Source organism: Mytilus galloprovincialis, chromosome 3 (genome assembly GCF_965363235.1).
Source record: "Mytilus galloprovincialis chromosome 3, xbMytGall1.hap1.1, whole genome shotgun sequence".
Lineage (NCBI taxonomy): Eukaryota > Metazoa > Mollusca > Bivalvia > Mytilida > Mytilidae > Mytilus > Mytilus galloprovincialis.
In genome coordinates, this window is record NC_134840.1 from 70995820 (window position 1) to 71017188 (window position 21369).

The 21369-nt window shown below is 31.4% G+C and overlaps 1 protein-coding gene across 4 annotated transcripts in view; it reads right to left on the reverse strand.

Moving 5' to 3' along the window:
* LOC143068822 (synaptotagmin-14-like) overlaps positions 1-12321 on the reverse strand; it is a 31486-nt gene extending 19165 nt beyond the window's left edge. The window contains exons 1-2 of one of the 4 annotated variants that reach the window (XM_076243136.1): positions 12111-12321; positions 6659-6823 (exon numbers count right to left, since the gene is read on the reverse strand). In XM_076243136.1, the coding sequence (XP_076099251.1) occupies positions 6659-6823; positions 12111-12120 (175 nt within the window). In that variant the 5' untranslated portion in view covers positions 12121-12321. Of the gene's footprint in view, positions 1-1634; positions 1722-6658; positions 6824-12110 lie in introns of those variants that run through there. The other 3 variants (XM_076243135.1, XM_076243137.1, XM_076243138.1) reach the window with 3 other exon arrangements.
* Between the last annotated feature and the right edge of the window lie 9048 nt (positions 12322-21369).

Consider the following 21369-nt stretch of genomic DNA (forward strand, 5'->3'; position numbering starts at 1 on the left):
TATATTTATTTCTTTTTCAGATAAAAAAAAAAGCGAAACATTTTTATTTTATTTTTCAGCATTCTACTTTAAGCTTAAAATATATAATATAAGATTATTATGTAAACAAATTAGAAAATAGTTTTCTTTTTTTCTGCTTTTCTGTCTGAATTCATGGGTATCAGCTATTTTGTATGGCATAAGGACCAATCTGCTTTCATAAGTATGCTAAGACTGGGACCAACAGCAGAGGTTCAAGGACAATCTCATGAAAATGCAGATCCTGTCCATCTGTTCCTTTCAAAATCTGAAACTAGGTCCTACTTTCTGTTTTGCAAATGATTACTTCAGTCATTGAAATGTCTGCCCACTAAATGTTTAAGGTATGTACCATTACAACAAAACAAAATAATTCCAAAAGTTTTAAAACAGAAAGTAGAACATAGTAGAACATAACTTATTCAGATCCTTATATTTAAGTATGGACACAGAAATTCATATCATGAGGAACATGTGTACTAAACATGTGTACTAAGTTTTTCAAGTTGAATGGACTTCAACTTCATCAAAAACTATCATGACCAAAAACTTTAACCTGTAGCGGAACTGACAGACTAACAAAATTACAGAAGGATGAACTGACAGATGGATGAAATGATGCACAGATTGGAAAACAAGTGCCTCTAGGTGGGGAAAACAAATCTTCCTTGGCTAACAAGTATTCTAACATGACGTCCTTCAAACGCTTTGAGTACACACCTGTGGTAAGCATTTTACGGGGAAAATACACGCTTGTGAGACTGAAAACATCACAACAAGGAAACGTCATCAAACGATGCTAAAATGTGTTATAAGCCATATGTTTTTATATATTTGAGATATATAAGTAAATTATCATTTAAATTCATCCAAAACTATCTTATTGCGTTTTTGTAAATAGTTTCAGCATGTCACTAATTCAGTTTGCTCCGTTCTTTTACGCCAATTTAATAGTGTGTTTATTTATGGTAACGGCAAATACTTGCCTCCACCTAGAGTGTTTCCAACCAAAAGAATTGCCGTATTTGTCCTATTAGAATCCAAATAATTCATGGGGGCTTGAATTGCTCAGGGTAAAATAATTGTCATAAAGGGCCAACCCGTGGTAAAATCACGATATATTGAAGCCTCCATGAATTTTTTCTTAAATATATTGAGTGGCCATTTAATAATTTCCACTTTTTTAGAATCATAATTTCAGTTTCAAAAATTAACACTTAAATTGTCTCTCAAAGAAAACTATCAACAGCATGTGATTCTTTATAATTCTTGCATTAGTGTTTGAGTAAACAAAGAAGTTATGAAAATAATCACACAAAACACATGCTTTAAAATGCATGAATTAAGTAAAAGAAAAAAACTTATTACAGAATGCTTGGAAACATTCCCTATTTAGAAAAAAATACTAATAAAAAAATTCAAAATGTACAAAATTATTTGATTTTCCAAAGGAAGAAAATTGACTGCAGGTTATAAATCTCTAAATACTAATAAATGAGACTAAATTTGGATTTCTTGGAATCTAATCTCATAACACCTGCTTTAATTTTCTCATAAGTGATTAAACTATTCAAAAACTGTACATTTATACTTATATAACCATTTTGTTTCTTTACCTAGAAGTAATGAATTGTCCTTTCTGTTCCATTTATACATAATATGTTGTGTAACATTCCTATATGGCTGGTCAGTGAATATAGCTAATGAATAATTAATAAAATCAATTGGTATTAAGTCTTACCATTCTTGTCCGTAGATTCCTCCTTTTTTACTTCCTCATACTTCAAATTTTTATTATTTTTAGGTGTTTTATGTTTGTCCACTTTTTTCTTAAATAGTCCACAACAAGAAAATAGTTGTGACGTCTTTTCACCAGTATCAAAGCTTAGTATCTTTCTAAACATCTCAATGATAGCATTTTTATTATCATTGATTATTCGGAGTACTTTTAAGACGATAATTTGAATTTATGTGCACCGTGGGAATCATTATTCCAAAAAGGTATGATATTAACTCTGTTTCTATATGAATATCATAGCTATAGCTAATAAACTGACAAAACCCGAAGGATATCAACAATCCAGTTTTATAACCTCGCTTATCCAGAAATCAAATTTATTATTAAGATACATGAACACATTAAGCTTTTAACGTGACACTATATTATATCTTTTTCCTTTCACCTATTGCAATACAAGATGCGTATAATAAGGCTTTCTAATGTGAAACTACAATGTCTTTTTTCCTTCACCTATAGTCATGCAAAATGCAGATAATAATGCTTTTGAATGTGACACTATAATGTCTTTCTCCATTCACCTATAGCAAGATGCAAATAATTATAACTGTAACAAAACATAAGAAACTTTCTAACAATATCAATTATTAAAATGATTCCCGTTTGTCAATATATATGTCAAAATACTATAATTTGTCGATTTATAAGGTGATTCATAACTGTTTTACTCCAATGAGTGAGAATGAGTCTTGAATAAGGATCCTGTTAGTTCTATCGTAGTGACAGACATTAATTTTCATCAACTGAAGATCATAAATATTGTCAACCAATCAGAGACAAACAATTCAAAAGCTTTTGAAAAACAAGTCTCTCTGGAATCTTTTTTACTTACCTACAGTACATTACTATAAATTTATTTACTTCCATTTTTCACATTGAATGAGGACAGGGATTGGAGAAAGAACTTTAATGTTGTTTGATTAGCATCCAGGGCTGCTAAATATTTCATGCATATTCTGACCATAACTAGAAAGTGGGTGGTTGGTGAAGAAACCTGGTGATTTAATGGTAGAAAGGAGAATGATTTCATGCATTTTCAGACCATTACTAGCTAGAAAAAAGAGGGTGGGTTGTAATTCAAGGAGTCTGATGGTTTAATTGAAGAAAAGAGCTACTGACTGTAGTTTACTTAACACCCAGAAGAATAATATTTCATGCATATTCTGACCATGACTGGGAGAAACAAAGTGGGTGCATGTGGTAAAGGAGTTTGATGGTTTAATAGAAGAAAGGAGTATTTGATTGACTGTAAATTACTTAAAATTCAGGAGAATTATATATTCTGACCATAACTAGAAAAAAGGGTGGGTTGAAAATAAGTTTGATCAGGTTTCATCGAAGAAAGGAAGAAAGGAGGAAGCAATTGACTGTAATTTACTTTACTTCCAGTAAAATAATTTTCATGCACATTCTGATCATGAGTTGGAGAAATGGAATGGTAATTAAGGAAGGATGTAGTTAGGCGAGGTTAGGAATTTGTGTCAGATTTTCAGACTCCTGTTTTTTTCCCCTTCAATACAGGGTAAAATATTTCATTTTTGGTCTGGTTCTTTCTGCTTTGAGTCTTTAGTTTTCTACGTTAGACTAAAATAAGAGAATGGAAACCAATTTGGGGATGTACTGATAGACAGGGGTAAACCTTGATGCCCCCTCCACCACGGTGAGAGAACAAAATTACTGTAAACAATTCAAACAAAGACAAACAACAACTTAGTCTTACTTGAATATGGCTTTCATGTCTGTTGTGCATTATTATCACTTTCGTAAACTTCATTACTAGTATCCATCAAATATTTATATTGTATTCTCACTAACACTTTAGTACCCCATAACGTTTTCCTTTTTATTTTCCATTCATGTATCAATCACAGATTCTAATGGAAATTTGGATGTAACAATTTTTTTCATTGGCTAAAAGTTGCCGTCAAATCCACAGTTGACCAAACGTAACTAAGGAGGGACCCACCATTTTGAATTGATTGAATTAACAAATGTTCGATTACAACTACATAATCGAAAATAAAACAACACTAACCTCAAATTCGCCGTTTTAATGTAATTTTATCCCAATTTTTCATTGGCTAAAAGTTGCTGTCAAATCCACAGTTGACCAAACGTAACTAAGCAGGGACCCACCATTTTGAATTGATTGAATCAACAAATGTTCGATTACTACTACATAATCGAAAATAAAACAACACTAACCTCGAATTCGCCGTTTTAATGTAATTTTATCCCAATTTGAAGCGTACAGGTAACGTAATAACCTCCAGTTTGTAAGTTTTCATTTGTATGACGTCACGTTTAGTAGCCATGACGTCTTTGTGCCAAAATCATTCATGGAGTTTCACAGATTTTTTTCTATTTGTCAAATTTAGACATTTTTTCAAGTTTTATCGTATTTTTTCTTTTTGTAATGCATTAGAATCGGAATAACAGTACTGTAGTTGAAGAGTTGCCACCGTCAATTTTGATTAGACGGTCTGAAATCTCTGTTTTACTGTCTCCGCTATGCGCCGCCAGTAAAACTGCATTTGCGACCGTCAAATCTACAATTGACAGTGGCAACTCTTCAACTACAGTACTGTTATTCCTTAATTGACCGGCATGTTTAATCTTATTGGTGAAGAAAGAGTGATATTTCAATATATATTAACAGTATTGAATTTAAAATAATGAAAACCGACAAGAAAATAATGAACACAGAAAGTTCAATAAAACATTCATTGGGCTGAAAGATAATCTTAAATTTGTAACAATCAATATCCTATCAAATTCAATCAGATGAAAATATTGCTGCAGGTATTTTGTATTGTTCAACGTGATAATGACATTTAAATAACAGAATAGATGTCATAGATCCTATAATTGTGTTTTGGGTTGTTTATTGTTATTTAGGATACATGTTTTCATCAATAGATTTACTTTTAATAGAAATAGAATACTTGATACACTTGCTAGCAGAATATTGACACTAAATGAATACATAGATTACATAATTATTATCTCCTACAGTGGTATTTATCCTTTAATAAACTCGATTTGACCTTTTAACCTTATTTTTATAAAAGATAGGTGTTTCAAAGTGAAATATGTTTCAAATTGAGGATTCTAATAAACAATACATAAATTTACATTTCTTTGTTTATTTCAATATTTAAAATGATACAATTTATCTGTAATCATTACTAATGTCTATTATTAATTCAGAAATTAATGCATATATGTTTACTGATTAAATTGTGAGATCTAATAATCTTATACAATTGAAAATTTGTGAAGGAAATTCACTACTGAAATGATCATGATGCTAGTTTTTATAATTTAACTAAATACATTCCCCCATTTATTAAAACTAGGCAATAATTTCTGAATTTACAGTTTGTACGTAATTATGCCTAAAAGATGAAACCCTGGATTTTAATATGACCAAACACAGATCCCTTACTGGAATGATGGACTACTGAAAATTATACAGCAGATGTGCAATATTGCTTTTAAATAAAAATGAAAAAAGAGATTTCTTTGGTACATGTACAATTGATTGTCTTAATCAAGGAGACCCTGACCGTCTACAAGTACAGCTGTTACTATCTATTTCCACTGCTATAACTAGTACTTCAACTCTTGACCTTATCCCAGCTTAACTTTAATAGTAAATTTTACCCAATACTAAATATAACATTACTGTTAGTCATATATATATATATACACAGTAGCATGGGTTCGAATCCCGGCGAGGGAAGAACCAAAAATTTGCGAAAGCAAATTTACAGATCTAACATTGTTGGATTGATGTTTAGACGAGTTGTATATACATTATGTACACAGCCATGTATCACCATCATTGATGGCGATCCGATGGATACATCTGTTGTAGAGTTGTCACTGACTCAGACGTACTTATGCCTTTAATATTCATGCAAAAAAAAAAAAAATTACATCACCTTCCATTTGTAAATTCTGAGAGTGATTTACAAGTTTATTACTACATTTTATTGATTAAATGATTGGCATTAATATCCAACAGCATAAATTTGATGCATATTGAAGACAATAACATGTAATTTTACTTCTTATAGTGTGCTCTAAAGTAGTGTGACATAATTTAACATGCCAGATATACATGTACAATGTAGTACACAATATAACAGTCCACTGGATGAAATGTCACCCTACCAGGAAATACTATTCAGTTGCCCATGGTCACCCAACCTTTCTTAGCTCTAACTATATAGCTTCTATATTGTTTGCATAGTGGAAAAGCAGCAAGTACATACTTAGTTTAAATTATGTTGGTTTGAACTAGTGTTCGTTGATCAAACCTACAACCTTCCACAATCAAAGTTAGCATGCTACTATGAGATTTATCATTACTGATGTAGCTCTGTTTAAGTCTGTCAGATATCCATTCATTTAATTCGTTATTTATTCATACTACAAAATGTTCAGTGTTACATGTAGCAGGAAGTGAATTTACTGAAATGCAATCGGTAATTTTCGTGTCCATATGCTAACATTAAGTGAAAATATCCTGGACAGATGCTTTTCACAATTTATCAAGTCTCCTTGTCAATAAAACATACATTTATACAAAGATTTGTGATAGGTTCATTAGATTCAAGTCTTAAGTTTCTTAATATGAAATCTGATCAAGGTTTTTATACATGTAATTGAAGGGATTAGTTCGTTGTTAGCTTTTATACAGAAGACAATCTTAGAATTTTCACAACAGACAATCACTTTGTTAGAAACATCCAAACTCATTGATAAAAAAGTTAATCAAGATTTAGTATGAATAAGCTACAGCATTAGTTCCAATAAAAATTGAATGAAACATACCTAGTTTGTCTTTACTTGATTGCTTTTTCTTTGGAGGTTGATCAATACATGGAAACCCTCCACAAGAATGGAAGCATAACAATTTGTTCAGGTACATAAAGAAGATGATCAAAACAAACAGAAATGCTCCTACGGCACCCAGGAAAGCTACTGCTTCTGTTGGTACTGAAATATAGAAAGGTTTTATAATTATAAAATCACTAGTTCCTCTTTTGCTTTAAATTTGAGATTTTAAAAATATTGAGGATTTAATTTTCAGATTACAAAACTTGAAAATATATTTCATTATATTATCACGATTATAGAAATACCCTTCTTCTAAATAGGAAATATAGACAAACTGATAAGTACATGTATATATATATATAAGTAAAAACAACTATTTCTTGTTCAAGAATAATCTTTTTTTTTAAGAAATATCATGAAATCTGATTTGTACTTCTCATATAATATTTCTTCTTGTTCACAATCAATTAGAGTTCAGTCTCTTTGATATAAACTGCATGATTCAATATATACATGATATATTATATAAAAGTCAGTTCATTTTCAATGTTTTAAAATGTAACTAGCATGCCAACAAATTGTTTTCTTTGAAAACATAAATCAATTAAAAAGACAGCAAATACCATAACAAAATAAATAACAAACACAGTCTAAAGTCCACTTACAAACGAAACAAATAAATAGGATATGGTTGTTTTTTTATTTTGCTCATTTGCATAATTTGATTTTACTTTTTGCTCTAACAGACCATTTAATATTTACAATGTTTCAAATTTATTGTCATTTATAAAGATCTAGAGAACACATAATTTTAAATTTTGCTTAACAATCATGATAAATATTTTCTTCAATCATGTCCATGTAAAAACTTCATCTTCATGTATATACATATACATTGTTTTGACAATTCAAGCACATTCTATCTTAAAACTAACAGTTCAAAATTAAAATATCTGTAGAAAGAACAGTTTACCTAACAAATGCAAAACAGCTGAAAAAAATATTTCTGCTAAAATTTCAACTGTACAACATATTACTTTCATGAATGCATGTGTTAAAACAAAGTTTTGATGTGTTTCAAAATATTTTTCCCATTTTCTCTAGTTCATGTATTTTTCATGGAGACGATTTCATTATAAAATAAATAGCTTCACTGAGCGTAGCTAGATACGACCGTAGATGCCCAACCCTCAACAGTTAGGGCAAAAATGGACACAATATTCACACTTTAAAGTTCATACAGGCATGACAGGTAATTAAATACTTAACACATAATACATTTGTATGTTTCTGACACAGAATAACAGTAGTCAAAGTCTCAAAGAACTTAAATTGGTTATGTGATTTGAATCTAAATTCATGTTCTTGCTTTTGTGCAATACACTATGCTGTTGCAAATTGAACACCCTCCCCCCAAATTTTTTTTCTCACTCTTAATAGTTTGACTCTTTGAGTAAATACTAACATATACGTGTCAAAAATTAGGGAAACCCTTGTTTTGAAGGTTCTTCATACGTCTGGTGAACTTATAAATTTAAATTTGTCCTATCCCTTCAGAATACTAAAAATAATAACAAGGACTATTCTATTTGTATTACATTACCAACAATGCACGATGTCTACGGCCGCTCAGACACCAGAGACATTACTATATATCTGTATTTTTATTCCTTATATATATTATTATATTGGGGTTGGATCGGCTTTAAATATGGGTCCAGATGGACTGGGGACAGATCGACTTCAACATCTTCATGTCAGATTTACATGAAAGCGTTGTGCATGGGCCCCCATGGTGGTTCTTATCAATCGTTGTTATTTTTCTTATGACAATACAATTCAAATGATTAACAGATTATGACCAGTAACTTAAGAGGGGCCTGATTGGTTATTTTCGATCTTCGTGATCCGTTTTTCTACAATTATTTTTTTTTTATATTTTCGTGATCTGTGATCATGGAAATTTATTTTCTGTGAATTGTGATTGACAAAAAATCAACTCGTGAATCGTGATGAGACCCCCTCCTCCTCCCCCCCCCCCCCCCCCCAAAAAAAAAAAATCAATCAGGCCCCTCACTTAAATGTGTTATGATAAAATTGAAATTCATAAAACTGAGACATTTCTGAATTGTATATTATAGGCAGTGTCTGCGCGTTCCTGCATGCGGGTATGAATAGTCAAATTGCCATTTGTGGGCTACGTGTACCCACATCTGGGTTTTATAATGAAGTGTCTTTGGATTGGGAATGAAATGTGAAATATAAACAGAAATTATCGATAATATGGAGATTTTGTATAGAACAAGTGAAGAGTATGAAAAATAATATTTTCAAATTGTATTTATTAGATAATAATACATAAGGCCACACCAATTTAATTCCTTGTTCGAAGGACCCGCCCGCATTATTTTTTTTCACAACAGATTTGTTATATTTTTTTTATATTCCCTCTTCCCGCATCCCGAAATGTTATCATGTTCATTTCCCCCACTGTGTTTTTGTAAATATTATAAAAATATCTCAACATTTGTTTTTTTAAAATCACAGTCAAACCTTTATATAACGATTTTAAACCTATAAGCACCACACCACACTGTGTAAATATCTGTGTGAATATTTGTTTCAGCATGAAGCCAATTTATCCCAAGTGGGAGTGCTCCGATATAAATGTATAACAGCGGAAATACCTGTGTAGAATAAAACATTGGTTTCTTTCCCACTGACTTATATATTCCCCTTAAAAAATTGTTCGTTGTTAAAATAAAGACATTAAAGTACATAGAACTTCTAAAGGATTTGCCTTCAACTGCAATTATATTGTATGCTGACGGCCACACCCACTGCAGGTTTGTGCACCTGTCCTGATTGATTCAGGGGCCTGCGTTCAGCAGTTATTGTTTGTTGATGTGGTTCATTGGTATTTTCCCGTTTGGACATATAAATTCGATCGTTGGTTTTCCTGTTCGAATTGTGTACACTAATAATTTTGGGGTCCCTTATAGCTTGCTGTTTGGTCTGGATCAAAGCCCTGTGTAAAAGGCCGTACTTTGACCTATGTTTGTTATTATCAGGTTGGGAACAACCTAGTCCAAATAATTACTTTGTAAGGCGTCAAAGAAAAAAATATAATAGCCTTTCAAGACGTCATAATTATTTGGACTAGGAACAACCCTACATGTACCTCAGGCAAGGGGTAATTTTACATGTTTTACTGTTGTAGAAAAGAAAATAGAAATACTACATTGTACTTTAATAGTGCTACTATACAAAACCTTTGAAAACTTAGAATTTTTTCCTCAAAAAGAGGAGAAATACATTATATTTTAAACAACTTTTCTAAAAGAGGGGTCCACTTATTTTTAATAATATATATTAAACTGTTAAAGTAAATGTGTTAACCAGTCAGAGCTCAGACATAAACAGGTTGATTTCTGTATTTGACTTAAAGAAGTCAAAACATGTATTTATTATAAAAATGTGTTTTCAATTTTAGACTTATCTAAGTCAGAAAATGACAGACTTGTTTAGGTCTATTTCTGTTGATGAAAACACTTAATTTTAATTTGTGGTCAAAGTACACCACCTATGACAGCAAAAACATGTCTGAGAGTTCACAAGGACTTGAGCTATCTATATTTAATTATCTAATTGAACATCCTTAATAAACACAGATGTTTTACCTCATTAAGTGTGGTTCCAGGTGGTTGCATTGTAAGGTTAATTAACATTATCTCCAATTTTTTAGACTCTCATTCATATTTTTCTTTAGAAGACAAAGCATTGTCTTTCAATGTTGTCATAATTTGATTTAGATGCATGACCTTTTTGTAAATATGCGTGGGTCTTGAAGTTAACCAATTTTGGTAATTATAACTTATCGACTTGTAGGAGTCGATATTTGCAACTTTTTGATTCTGGTCAATTATTTCTTGCTTATCAATATTTGACTTATTAAAGTCGTATTTTGTCTTGCATTAAAGGGAGACAAATCCTAAAACTCACAAATTTAGACCTCTATGAGTCAAAAGCAGATGCAGACTTATTTATGTCTGAGCTTTGACTGTTAACATGGTTGAAGTCCAGGAATATTACAAAATTCTTGGACATGTTTTGACCATTAAATACCATATAGGTATTATAGTTCTTTGGGAAAACGCGTAGCCTACGAACGGCAATTTGACTATTCGTACCCTCATACACTGCCTATAAAATTTATCCAGGTGTAATGATAAGTCGTTATCCTAAGGCTATTTTTTTCTTATTTTTTCTGTACACTTAGCTTTCATTTTTTATTACCATGCATTGTCAAGCTTGGTAACTCATAATTATTTGTTAGTAACTAAATGTACGATGCTGTCCCATACTGAAACCTTCTGACCTTGTTTGTTTACATTTAAATTTCAATGGCGTCAAAATCACGTGATGTCAATTCGTTCTACCCAATCAAATTGCTCTACTGTCAATTAGGGGATTTTCCAGTCTACGGCAATTACGTTATTTCTTTGTGGGATATTGCTTCAAAATAGTTTGCAATAATTTTGGGTTTTATTCAACAGGAAAACTCTTTTTTTGCCATCCCTTTTGACATCAATGGAATTCTGTATGACTATTAATCTACAGTCATGATGGTCAGAATATCGATCTTTTTATAATGAATAAAAAGAAAATTCTATGAAAAATAAATGTAAATTATTTTTCATTAACCTACTCTATATTCCTGTACAAAATTATGGCATGGGCATCGTTTTTTCAATTAGTTTTCCTTTCATTTTGGTTGGGCTTTTTTCGCGGGAAAATCGCGAAAGACGTAAGGAGCATGTCATTTTAAAATTCCTAAAAATACGATTTGCTTGACCTGTATTGCCTGCCACAAGATTGATGACGCTAAATGGAATGTACACAAAGCAATGGAGGCCGGAAGTGGGATTTTGTGAAGTTCTAGAATGTTTTTAGACATTCGGAAGTCGGGATTGAAACGGGCATTAGAAATTTGGCATTTTTTAGCAATAATTGAGAACAACAATGAAAACTTACCCTCAGAAATGTTTTTTTATTCAAAAGTGCAGAAAAAAACGTATTCTACATTGTTTTTCTACGCCGGAAGTAGCGTAGTGACGTCAATGCGGAGTTTCCCCGTGTGTTAAGTTCAAACACAAATACCTAACGAACTGACAAGATGAACGATTTTAGACTACGGTAGGATATATCTGTACATGTACATGTATGTTTATCACAGGCACTTGTATCTGTCAATGTGGGGTTTACTATCCACACCCGTACGAAAAATCACGAAAAAATAATTCTTCGTATAGGTGTGGATAGTAAACCCCATATTGACAGAAACAAGTGCCTGTGATGTTTATCCTGAAAATTGATTTTGGTAATGTTTACATTTTTGTGTATTAATAATTAACTATTCAGTCTATTGCATGTTTTAACTACTTACGCGTCACCATGTTTTCGTCAATTTGTGATGTTAACAATATTCAACAGACTTGTTAACAACTGACTGTTGCTTGCATGCTTTTGGTTCGCACAAATCAAGAACAATTTGTTTGCCAAAATTGTAAATTTCAGTGCAACTCAGAAAGTGGTCTTCCTGTTCTGTGGAAGGGATCGGATTCGGATTTAATAGTTCTGAAAATTACAGTGAGCACTAACACATTTTGTTTATTGTTGTGTGAATAATCTTTTGAAATAATTGCATTTGAATCCCCACAAATATTTTGTACCAAATTAGTTACTTTGGTTTAAAATGTGGAAAATCATATCCTTAAATTCCGTAATTGTTTTCAAAATTAGTATTTAATGAAAACTTCCGGTTGCTCCATGCAGACGAAGTCATGTTGCCGATAGTAAAATTGGCCACTTTACTCATCAAACAGTTTACAAGACCCGTTGTAAATAGCCTCAGTGAATCGGCAAAGAATTACCCTAAATTTCGTTCAATTATCGTACGCTTAGCACAAAGTAAGAAAAATATAATAACTATATAAATTCAGTCTTTCAACAATGTCAATGACAACATACACAGGCACATTGCATCATGTGTTCACACAATTACACAGTCACTTGTCACTGATGTATTTTATTTATATACCAGGGATCTCTATGACCCGTTTTATACATATGCACCACCATAATTTGTTAATCTTCCGTCATCGTCAAAAGAGGGACGACAGTCGACAGATACCAAAGGGACAGCCAAACTCATAAATCTAAAATGAACTGACAACGCCATGGCTAAAAAGGAAAAAGACAAACAGGCAAACAATAGTACACATGACACAACATAGAAAACTACAGAATAAACAACACGAACCCCAAATTAGACAAATGATCCACCATCATTAAATTATCTTCCGCCAAATCTTCCAGCTTACGAGGGCTAATCACTTCTACAGATAGTTTGAGGCACATGACAGGACCATTGTTGTTTATGGCAGATGATTAATTGTATTAATTAATTACCTTTCTGCTAATGCTTAATCTCTAGCTTATTAGCTTAACATGCCAAAGGGCTAGTCCAAATAATATAGTCCATCGGAAATCACAGTAATATTGGACTAGAATAGTTATGAGGTTTTAGGAAGGCGTCACAGAATTTTTTTTAAATAGCCTTAAGAAATCATGATTATTTGGACTACATGTAGCTAAGGGGTTAATTTGAAGAATACAGATGCAATGAGTCAAATTGTTCACTTATTAGTGAATATGTAACGAAACCAATCCTCAGTCTAATAAAGTCTGGATCTGGTGACAATTAAAATAACCATTCACCATAAACTAGCAGTATAATACACATAATACACAGAAGATGAATTCCACTTACAAAATGTAGTATATAATTTAATTCCAAGACTGAAGCTTGTCACCGAGCCTGTGACTTCCAAACTTATGCATTTCACAATGACTGTACAGTATATATGTTTTATATTTATAGAAGAATTAAACAATTAGCTATGGTCAATTATTACATAATATGTTGACAAGTATAAAAAAAGTTATTATCTAGATAAAGAAAGCTAAATATTTTAGCAATATCTCTAATTTAAGAAACCAATAAAGGATTACACCCTAAGGAATTATTGTCACCGTTTAAAATGTCTTTTCTTAATGAGATATATACATGTAATAACTTAATGTCCAGGTAAAAAATAATTTATAAAACATAATTAATGGTAAATTCTTTGAGTCTCAAACATAGTATTAAAAACCTAAACACAGCTGAAACTCTTGTCATGAATAATTATTTTGACAAAATTGAACCATTTTAATCAACTTTTCCATTTCATCTGGTAGTCTATATGATGTTTTAAAGCATGCTTAGTGTGAGACTCACAACAAAATCAAAATATGAAATGTTATGAATAATGAGACTGAGGTATTGAAAAAGGCTAAAAAAAAACCAACCTTGTATATAAAGATTATATAACCATGAATTGAATAATTGAAGTATATTTATTACCTCATTACTGTAAATTCAAAAATGATTGCATGTATTTATTATTGCGATTTTGTCATTTTAGACTAAAAGGTGATTTTAATTTTTGTAATATTGAAAAACTATCTTGATTAATTCATATAAAAAAATTTAAAATGCGAGTTGAAATTATTGCTATTATAACCTTGTCACATTTTTCGCAATAATAAAAACATATCAATATTATTTGAATTTACAGTAACTATTATAGGTGTTCTGTAGATGATTATTGATAAACAGGTCATATATTTAACTTGAAAATGTTGTTCGCACAAAATCTCCCCCATAGCTGTCAAACATGTCAAAGGGGATCTCCCTCTTTCAAAGGTTTCAAAGGTTGGCAGGTACATGTATGTGCTCGTCTGGTCTGTAACATATATAAACTCTTTAAATTATTTCAAAGAAGATGAACTTATTTTCCAATCTGTACTTGACTTTAAAGCTCTAATGTAATGTTTTTAATCGCATTTAATCTATTTTTTCAGAGTATCATTTGAGTGATTTTACCTCACAAAGTAAACTATTTGGATTTGGTAAACCAATACGAGTGAAACCATTGTCTGAAGATGAAGCTATAAATTTAGGTACTAGACTACTTGGAGAAACATTAGTGTATGGAGTCTCTGCAGGAATTCTGTTTTTTGAATACAACAGGTCATCTAAAAATGACCAGATCAAGGAAGAAAGGAGAAAGTTTGAAATAGCTACACTTCAAAAAAAAATATATGATTATGGAATGACAACAGAACAGCAAGAAACTGAAATTAAAGAACTAAAAAGAAAAATGTTTGATTTAGAGGACAAAAATAGGAGTTTAGCAACCAAAATTTTTTCCTCTCTAAAATCATAATAATATTTAATGTTAGAAACTGTTTTTATACTACAAATAATAGTAAATGTGTAAGTTTTTTGTATGAGCATGATGAGTGTCTATATTAATAGAATCAATATCAACATCACATTACTACACGTAAAAAGTTATGGAATCTCTGTAGGCATTTAATTATTTGAATAAAGCAGGCCTCAAAAACATGATATGATCAAGGCAGAAAGAAGAGAGAAGTTTTGAAATAGCACTGCTTCAAAGACAAATGCAAGAATAAGGAACTATAACAGAACAGCATGAAACTGTTTGATTACCGGTAAATTAATCCAAGTTTAGAAAGTACAATGTCACTGTGTGATACAATAAAACTTGATAATATACTATTATAGTATTTTGGGGTCTTTCTTAATAGATAATTATGTTATATCATGTATATGAAATATTTGAAAATGAGCATCTCAGAACATTGAAAATTGGTACTTAAAAAATATATTATTTTGTAGTCAAACCACAGATTTGTTGAATTCAGATGGTATTTTTTAATAAGGGAAATGATGTGATGTAAATTTAACATTTTTTTAGTAACTACATGTAGCAAGTTATATTGATGGCTGCAATTTTGGGAGAATAAAACATTTTGAATATCAGAATGTATAACATATATAGTATTAAAGACTTGAGACACAGAGAAGTATTTTTATCAGAGGTTTACAAGATTACATACATGTCATAAAAGTGCTTTTTATGTATTTTTTTTAAAATTTATGTCAATAAATGCTTGTTGAAAAAATTATGCAAGTCCTTGGTAATTAATATAGTTCTTTATACATGTTGTATATCTGTTTCATGCTATTATAATTTTTCATCATTTGTTGTTGCACATTTTTGTTAGATAAACCCAATTTCATATTTAATTCAGGGCTTTTATACTGTGTTGGATTACTTTAATGCCACTTTTAATGTATGTATGTATTAAAACATTCTGCATGGTTATGTCAAATTTGCTAGTCATTATCATAAACTTTGAACCTCAATAATCTTTTCTTCATCATGAGAAAATTTTTAAGTATGAAATTGTATGAATTGTTGAGTCTGAAATTGTATGAAGTCCTGGCAACTTTTTTATGCAAATGAGGGAGTATCAATGGGTCACCACCTTCTATCTAGTATGGGAGTGGAGATAACTCTGGGCTCATTTTTGTATAAGTCATACTGAAATGATTATCATGTTTATACATTGAGATTAATACATGGCCTTTTCCATATCAGCCCGAGACGGAGTCGAGGTGCTGATATGGGTCGAGGGATGATACCCAGGCTGATATGGAAAAAGCTATGTATTAATCGCTTTATCATATACTTCCAACAATAGTTTTATGTAAATAAACTCATCATAGATACCAGGACTAAATAAGGCAAATACACAAATGCAATAACTAAAACAGTCAAAAACTTTAAAAAGAAGTTAAATTATGAATCAAATATACTATAACTGTCCAACAACAGCATCACTACCTCCATATATATGTATCGTAACATTTCCTATATAGAGTCATTTTGAAACATTGAAAATTTGGAAGAGTTTTATGATCATTATTACTCCATGTTTGTTGTACTATAAAATGATTCTTAATTGTCAATGGCATTTGTTAGCAAGTACTAAACTGGGGACAAAATTTCCCGTAAATTTTGACGTCGTCATAAAAATTATCTGACGTCACAATGGAAAAGTAAACAATCGATACCAGAAACACCGGAAGTAGCTTGCAAGAGAAGCACTGTTATGGGTTTTTGCACGAAAAGCCCCTGATATGGGTTATCAGCCCGGGCTGATATGGGTTATCAGGCCGGGTGGGAAATTATGGCTTGTGTACTTCCGCTCATTACACATATGCAAAAGCTATCATATCAATGCTAAGTATATGATAAAAAATAATTGATACAAAATCTTGATATGTGGGTTAAAAACTTTTGTATTATCACTTGTTATGATTACTTTGCACTAAGTTGAAATGTGCTATATCTAAGAACATTGTAGAAATGATAGATATTGAAACTAATATTTAGTTTCTAATTACCAGGTTTCATAAAATTGAGAATGGATTCAATGGAAATGAGGAATGTGTCAAAGATACAACAACCCGACCATAGAAAAAAACAACAGCAGAAGGTCACCAACAGGTCTTCAATGTAGCAAGAAATTCCAGCACCCGAAAGGCGTCCTTCAGCTGGCCCCTAAACAAATATATACTAGTTCAGTGATAATGAACTCCATACTAATTTCCAAATTGTACACAAGAAACTAAAATTAAAATAATACAAGACTAACAAAGGCCAGAGGCTGCTGACTTGGGACAGGCGCAAAAATGTGGTGGGGTTAAACATTTTTATGAGATCTCAACCCTTTCCTATACCTCTAGCCAATATAGAAAAGTAAACGCATAATAATACGCACATTAAAATTCATGTATATATCACTGAGTATCCCACAACGTAAGATGTTGCTCACAGTATAATGCTGATTGCAGTCAGTGTACCAAAATTCTGAGCACTTAAAGCAAGTGACAAAGGAATGCAACTGGAAAATTTGAAGAAAAAAAAAAGTACTATAACTGCAGATTTTTTTTAATGTAACTGTTCTATCTTTGTTCCTGTCATCATAATCCATGTGTAGACACAATTGTTTGTTTAACATTTTTTTTTGTCTTGACAAACTGAAAGGGGCCCCTTGAGTGAAATTTGGTATTGTAAATAGAAATTGTAGTTTTATAACCAATTGTACTTAAAAAAAGGCTTAAAGGATCCATTTTTTTTAATTGGTATTCCCTTCAATCCAGTTTTTCATTTCTGGATTAGTTTAGTAAGGGTTACATTTTGTTATCAGGTTACTGTGTCAATCACAATTATGTGTCCACACTTACATTTGGTGTGCCTGCACTTGTTCATCTTTCCAATATTTTTATACTATCATGATTCATATTTATAATTTTAGTTCAGGGTAAAAATTAATTATTTTATAAGAAACAATACAATTCTTATTCAACTTTCATACAAGCTATTCAAATGTGAATGGGCATTTATATGTTTTGCAATTGTTTGTTTTTGTTACTCTAATTTTTGATAGATCTATTCACTGTATGCAAAATTTGTGCAGAATTGTTTCTGTTGTGAACACAAAATACAACGTTTATTAAAATATTTTTTTGCAAATATATTAATAAATTTATTTTATCATGAACCCCACATTTCTTGTTGTAAAGAGGGGTTTCTCATTAATGCATAATTTTAAAACCTAATCACAGTTGAAGCCTGTAGAAATATATGTAATATATTTGTTTAAGGGAAAGATGCTTTAGAATAAGACTTCAAGCGTTTGAAGCTTTCCAGTATTATATAAAATTGTTTTATACCTGCTGTGTTTTTTTTAGTAAGAACCTTCTAAATGTTTTGTGTGTCTTGTGTAAAAACAGTACATATTTTAATAAAAAAAACAACAACATGTAAATATATATATAGATTGTCTTTTGTAAGCTTTTACATTTTGTCATCAAAAGGAACTAAGAGAAAGAGGATATATAGCTTTCACACAAAAAGAAGTAATGGCTTTGTCTTGTCTGTTGATGTGATTCGATATGGATTTCAAGTCCCTAAATATAGGTGTCAACATCATTTTTAACTAGAAATATGCATCTCTTTAGGATTATTTGCCATTTAAAACCTATTATGTAAACTGGATCACATTTTCTTGAAATAGTATAAGATTTAAACTTTGTATTCAGTTGATTTTTCTTTCTTGGTAACTTTTAGGAGGTAAATCTACAATATTTGGCATTTAGAATTCTAGAACAAGGAACTTCTCCTTTCCCTGGTTTCAGGCCTCCAATTGTCTATAAAAAATATAAACAAAAGTACCAAACTCTAAGGCAAATTAAAAAAAGGGAGTAAGTCTATAGAACTGGAGAAAATCAAATGCTTAACTTTATGGATTTTTAGCTAGTTGGTCCTCCTACTTGTAGGACAGTTGTTTTATAGTTCTTTTTTATTTGATGAATAGGGTATGCAACCCAAACAAACATAATAGAAAGGAAAGGGCAATAAGTAGGATGCAGCAGCCAGCATGTCAACATATATAACAGCCATAGTAACTGATTCAAAAAAGTTAACAAACATACAGATAAAACTGTCAGGGCAGGGAAGCAACATAGAAAAGGCTTTTGTAGTTGATGGTATATAAATTACTGCAAAACATTATTTTATATACCATTTTGCAATGATTTGGATACAGCAACTGAAACTGTGTAACAAATATGAAAGACGCACAACTACAAATGACTTAAAAATTCAAACAAATGAACAATGTTTGCACCTGTCCAAAAATAGGAATCTTATGTACTGTACAGTAGTTGTCGTTTGTTTATGTAGTTCATACATGTTTTTCGCTTCACATTTTTAAGTTGGTTTTCCTGTTTGAATGGTTTTACATTACTAAGTTTTGGGGCCCTTTATAGCTTGCTGTTCGGTGTGAGTCATGGCTCTGTGTTGAAGGCCGTACCTTGACCTATAATGGTTTACTTTTATAAATTGTTATTTAGATTGAGAGCTGTCTCATTGGCACTCATACCACATCTTCCTATATCTATAAACACATTGTTTTGATATTTCTTCATTTAAGAAACATTATAAAAAAATGATGATGGCTGAATGGAGTGAAGAAGTGTTATTTATACCCGAGACACATATAAACATATGTCTCTGACTAATTAGGATATAGGAAGGTGTGGTATGAGTGTCAATGAGAAACTCCATCTAACCACAATTTATAAAAGTAAACCATTATAGGTCAAGGTACGGTCTTCATCACAGAGCCTTGGGTCACACCAAACAGCAATCTATAAAGGGCCCCAACAAATTACTAGTGTAAAACCATTCAAACCGGAAAACCAAATGTCTAATCTATATAAACCCACTCAAGTTATTTATGAAAAACGGCAAAGATAAAGAGTAAATGATGAAGAGTTATTCAATATTTTGAGTTTTCCATTGATATTTAAAATAAAATCAACCATTGCTTGCATCCTTTGTGACTACCATTAATAGAAAGCGGAAGATGTGGTTATATATTTATGTCATGGTGTTGTCAATTTGTCTTCAACATATGTGTTTGACAATCCCATTGGTTCATGTAACTTCTACCTTTCTCTTATCAATTCACAACATAAAAAAATCACTTCACACTCATGAAAATGCTAAAACAAAGGAACCCCAAATTTATAACTATTCTTCATATCACTGCTACAATTATTCATCATGAAGCAAAATTCCTCACCTCGAAGCAAATTCAAATGACCCTCACACACAGTAGGCAGTTGTCTCAGAAAAACAAATTCCTATAAACCTTAATATAATGTTATATTTAGCAATGTCACTAGCACTATTCAGTCTGTTTACAGATAATCACTTTACTGATGGACTGTTTGTCTCTTTGGACATCACCAGCACGGTACTATTACATTGTAATTAGCTTGAAAATACGGATATATACTTACTTAGATTTGATGGTTCAAATTTTTTGTCATTATTCTTATTTAGAGTAATGTCTCCCCCAGCCTTGACCCCTTGCCCGACTTGGATTACTTTTTGTGTCAATTTTGGTTTTGGCAACTCTTTAATTCTGATAGTAATTTTCAAATATTTTGACTTCGAAAGTAATTTTCAAATATTTTGACTTCTAAAGGAAATACGATCAGGTGCAGTAAAATTAGTATCTTTAGTGTAATTACTACCATGCACGGTAGTAATTCCTCGGCTGGCAGGGAGGGTATCACTAGCACAGTAGCAAGTGATTTGGTACTCGCATGAAACTAAGAATATTGTGTTATTGAAATTGATTGACGAAATGCGGTGCTTGTGCATCTAGTCCAATGGTTATCAAAGGTACCAGGCTTTATAATGTTTTACGCCAAACGCGCCTTTCATATACATAAGAATCATCAGTGACGCTCAGATAAAAAAATGTTTGAAAGCCAAAACAAGTACAAAGTTGAAGAGCATTGAGGATCGAAAATTCCAAAAAGTTGTGCCAAAAACGGCTAAGGTAATATATGCCTGGGATAAGCAAATCCTTCATATTTTGAATGATGTAAAAGCAATGTTCAAAATACTTTATATGGCAACCAACATTTGCCTAGAAATAGTACTATAGCCTGATTTAAGCTGTCCAAAAGCTGTTTCAAAAGTATCATGATAAAAAGCATTTTACCATATAAAATTACTAATGAAATGTTTGCATGCCATCTAATTGAAAATTAGGTATCGTCAACATTTTCAAGAATTCATACATAAAAGGAGTGTGTCTCTCCGTGTATATTCGAAGAAATTTGCCCTGAAAGAAAGAAG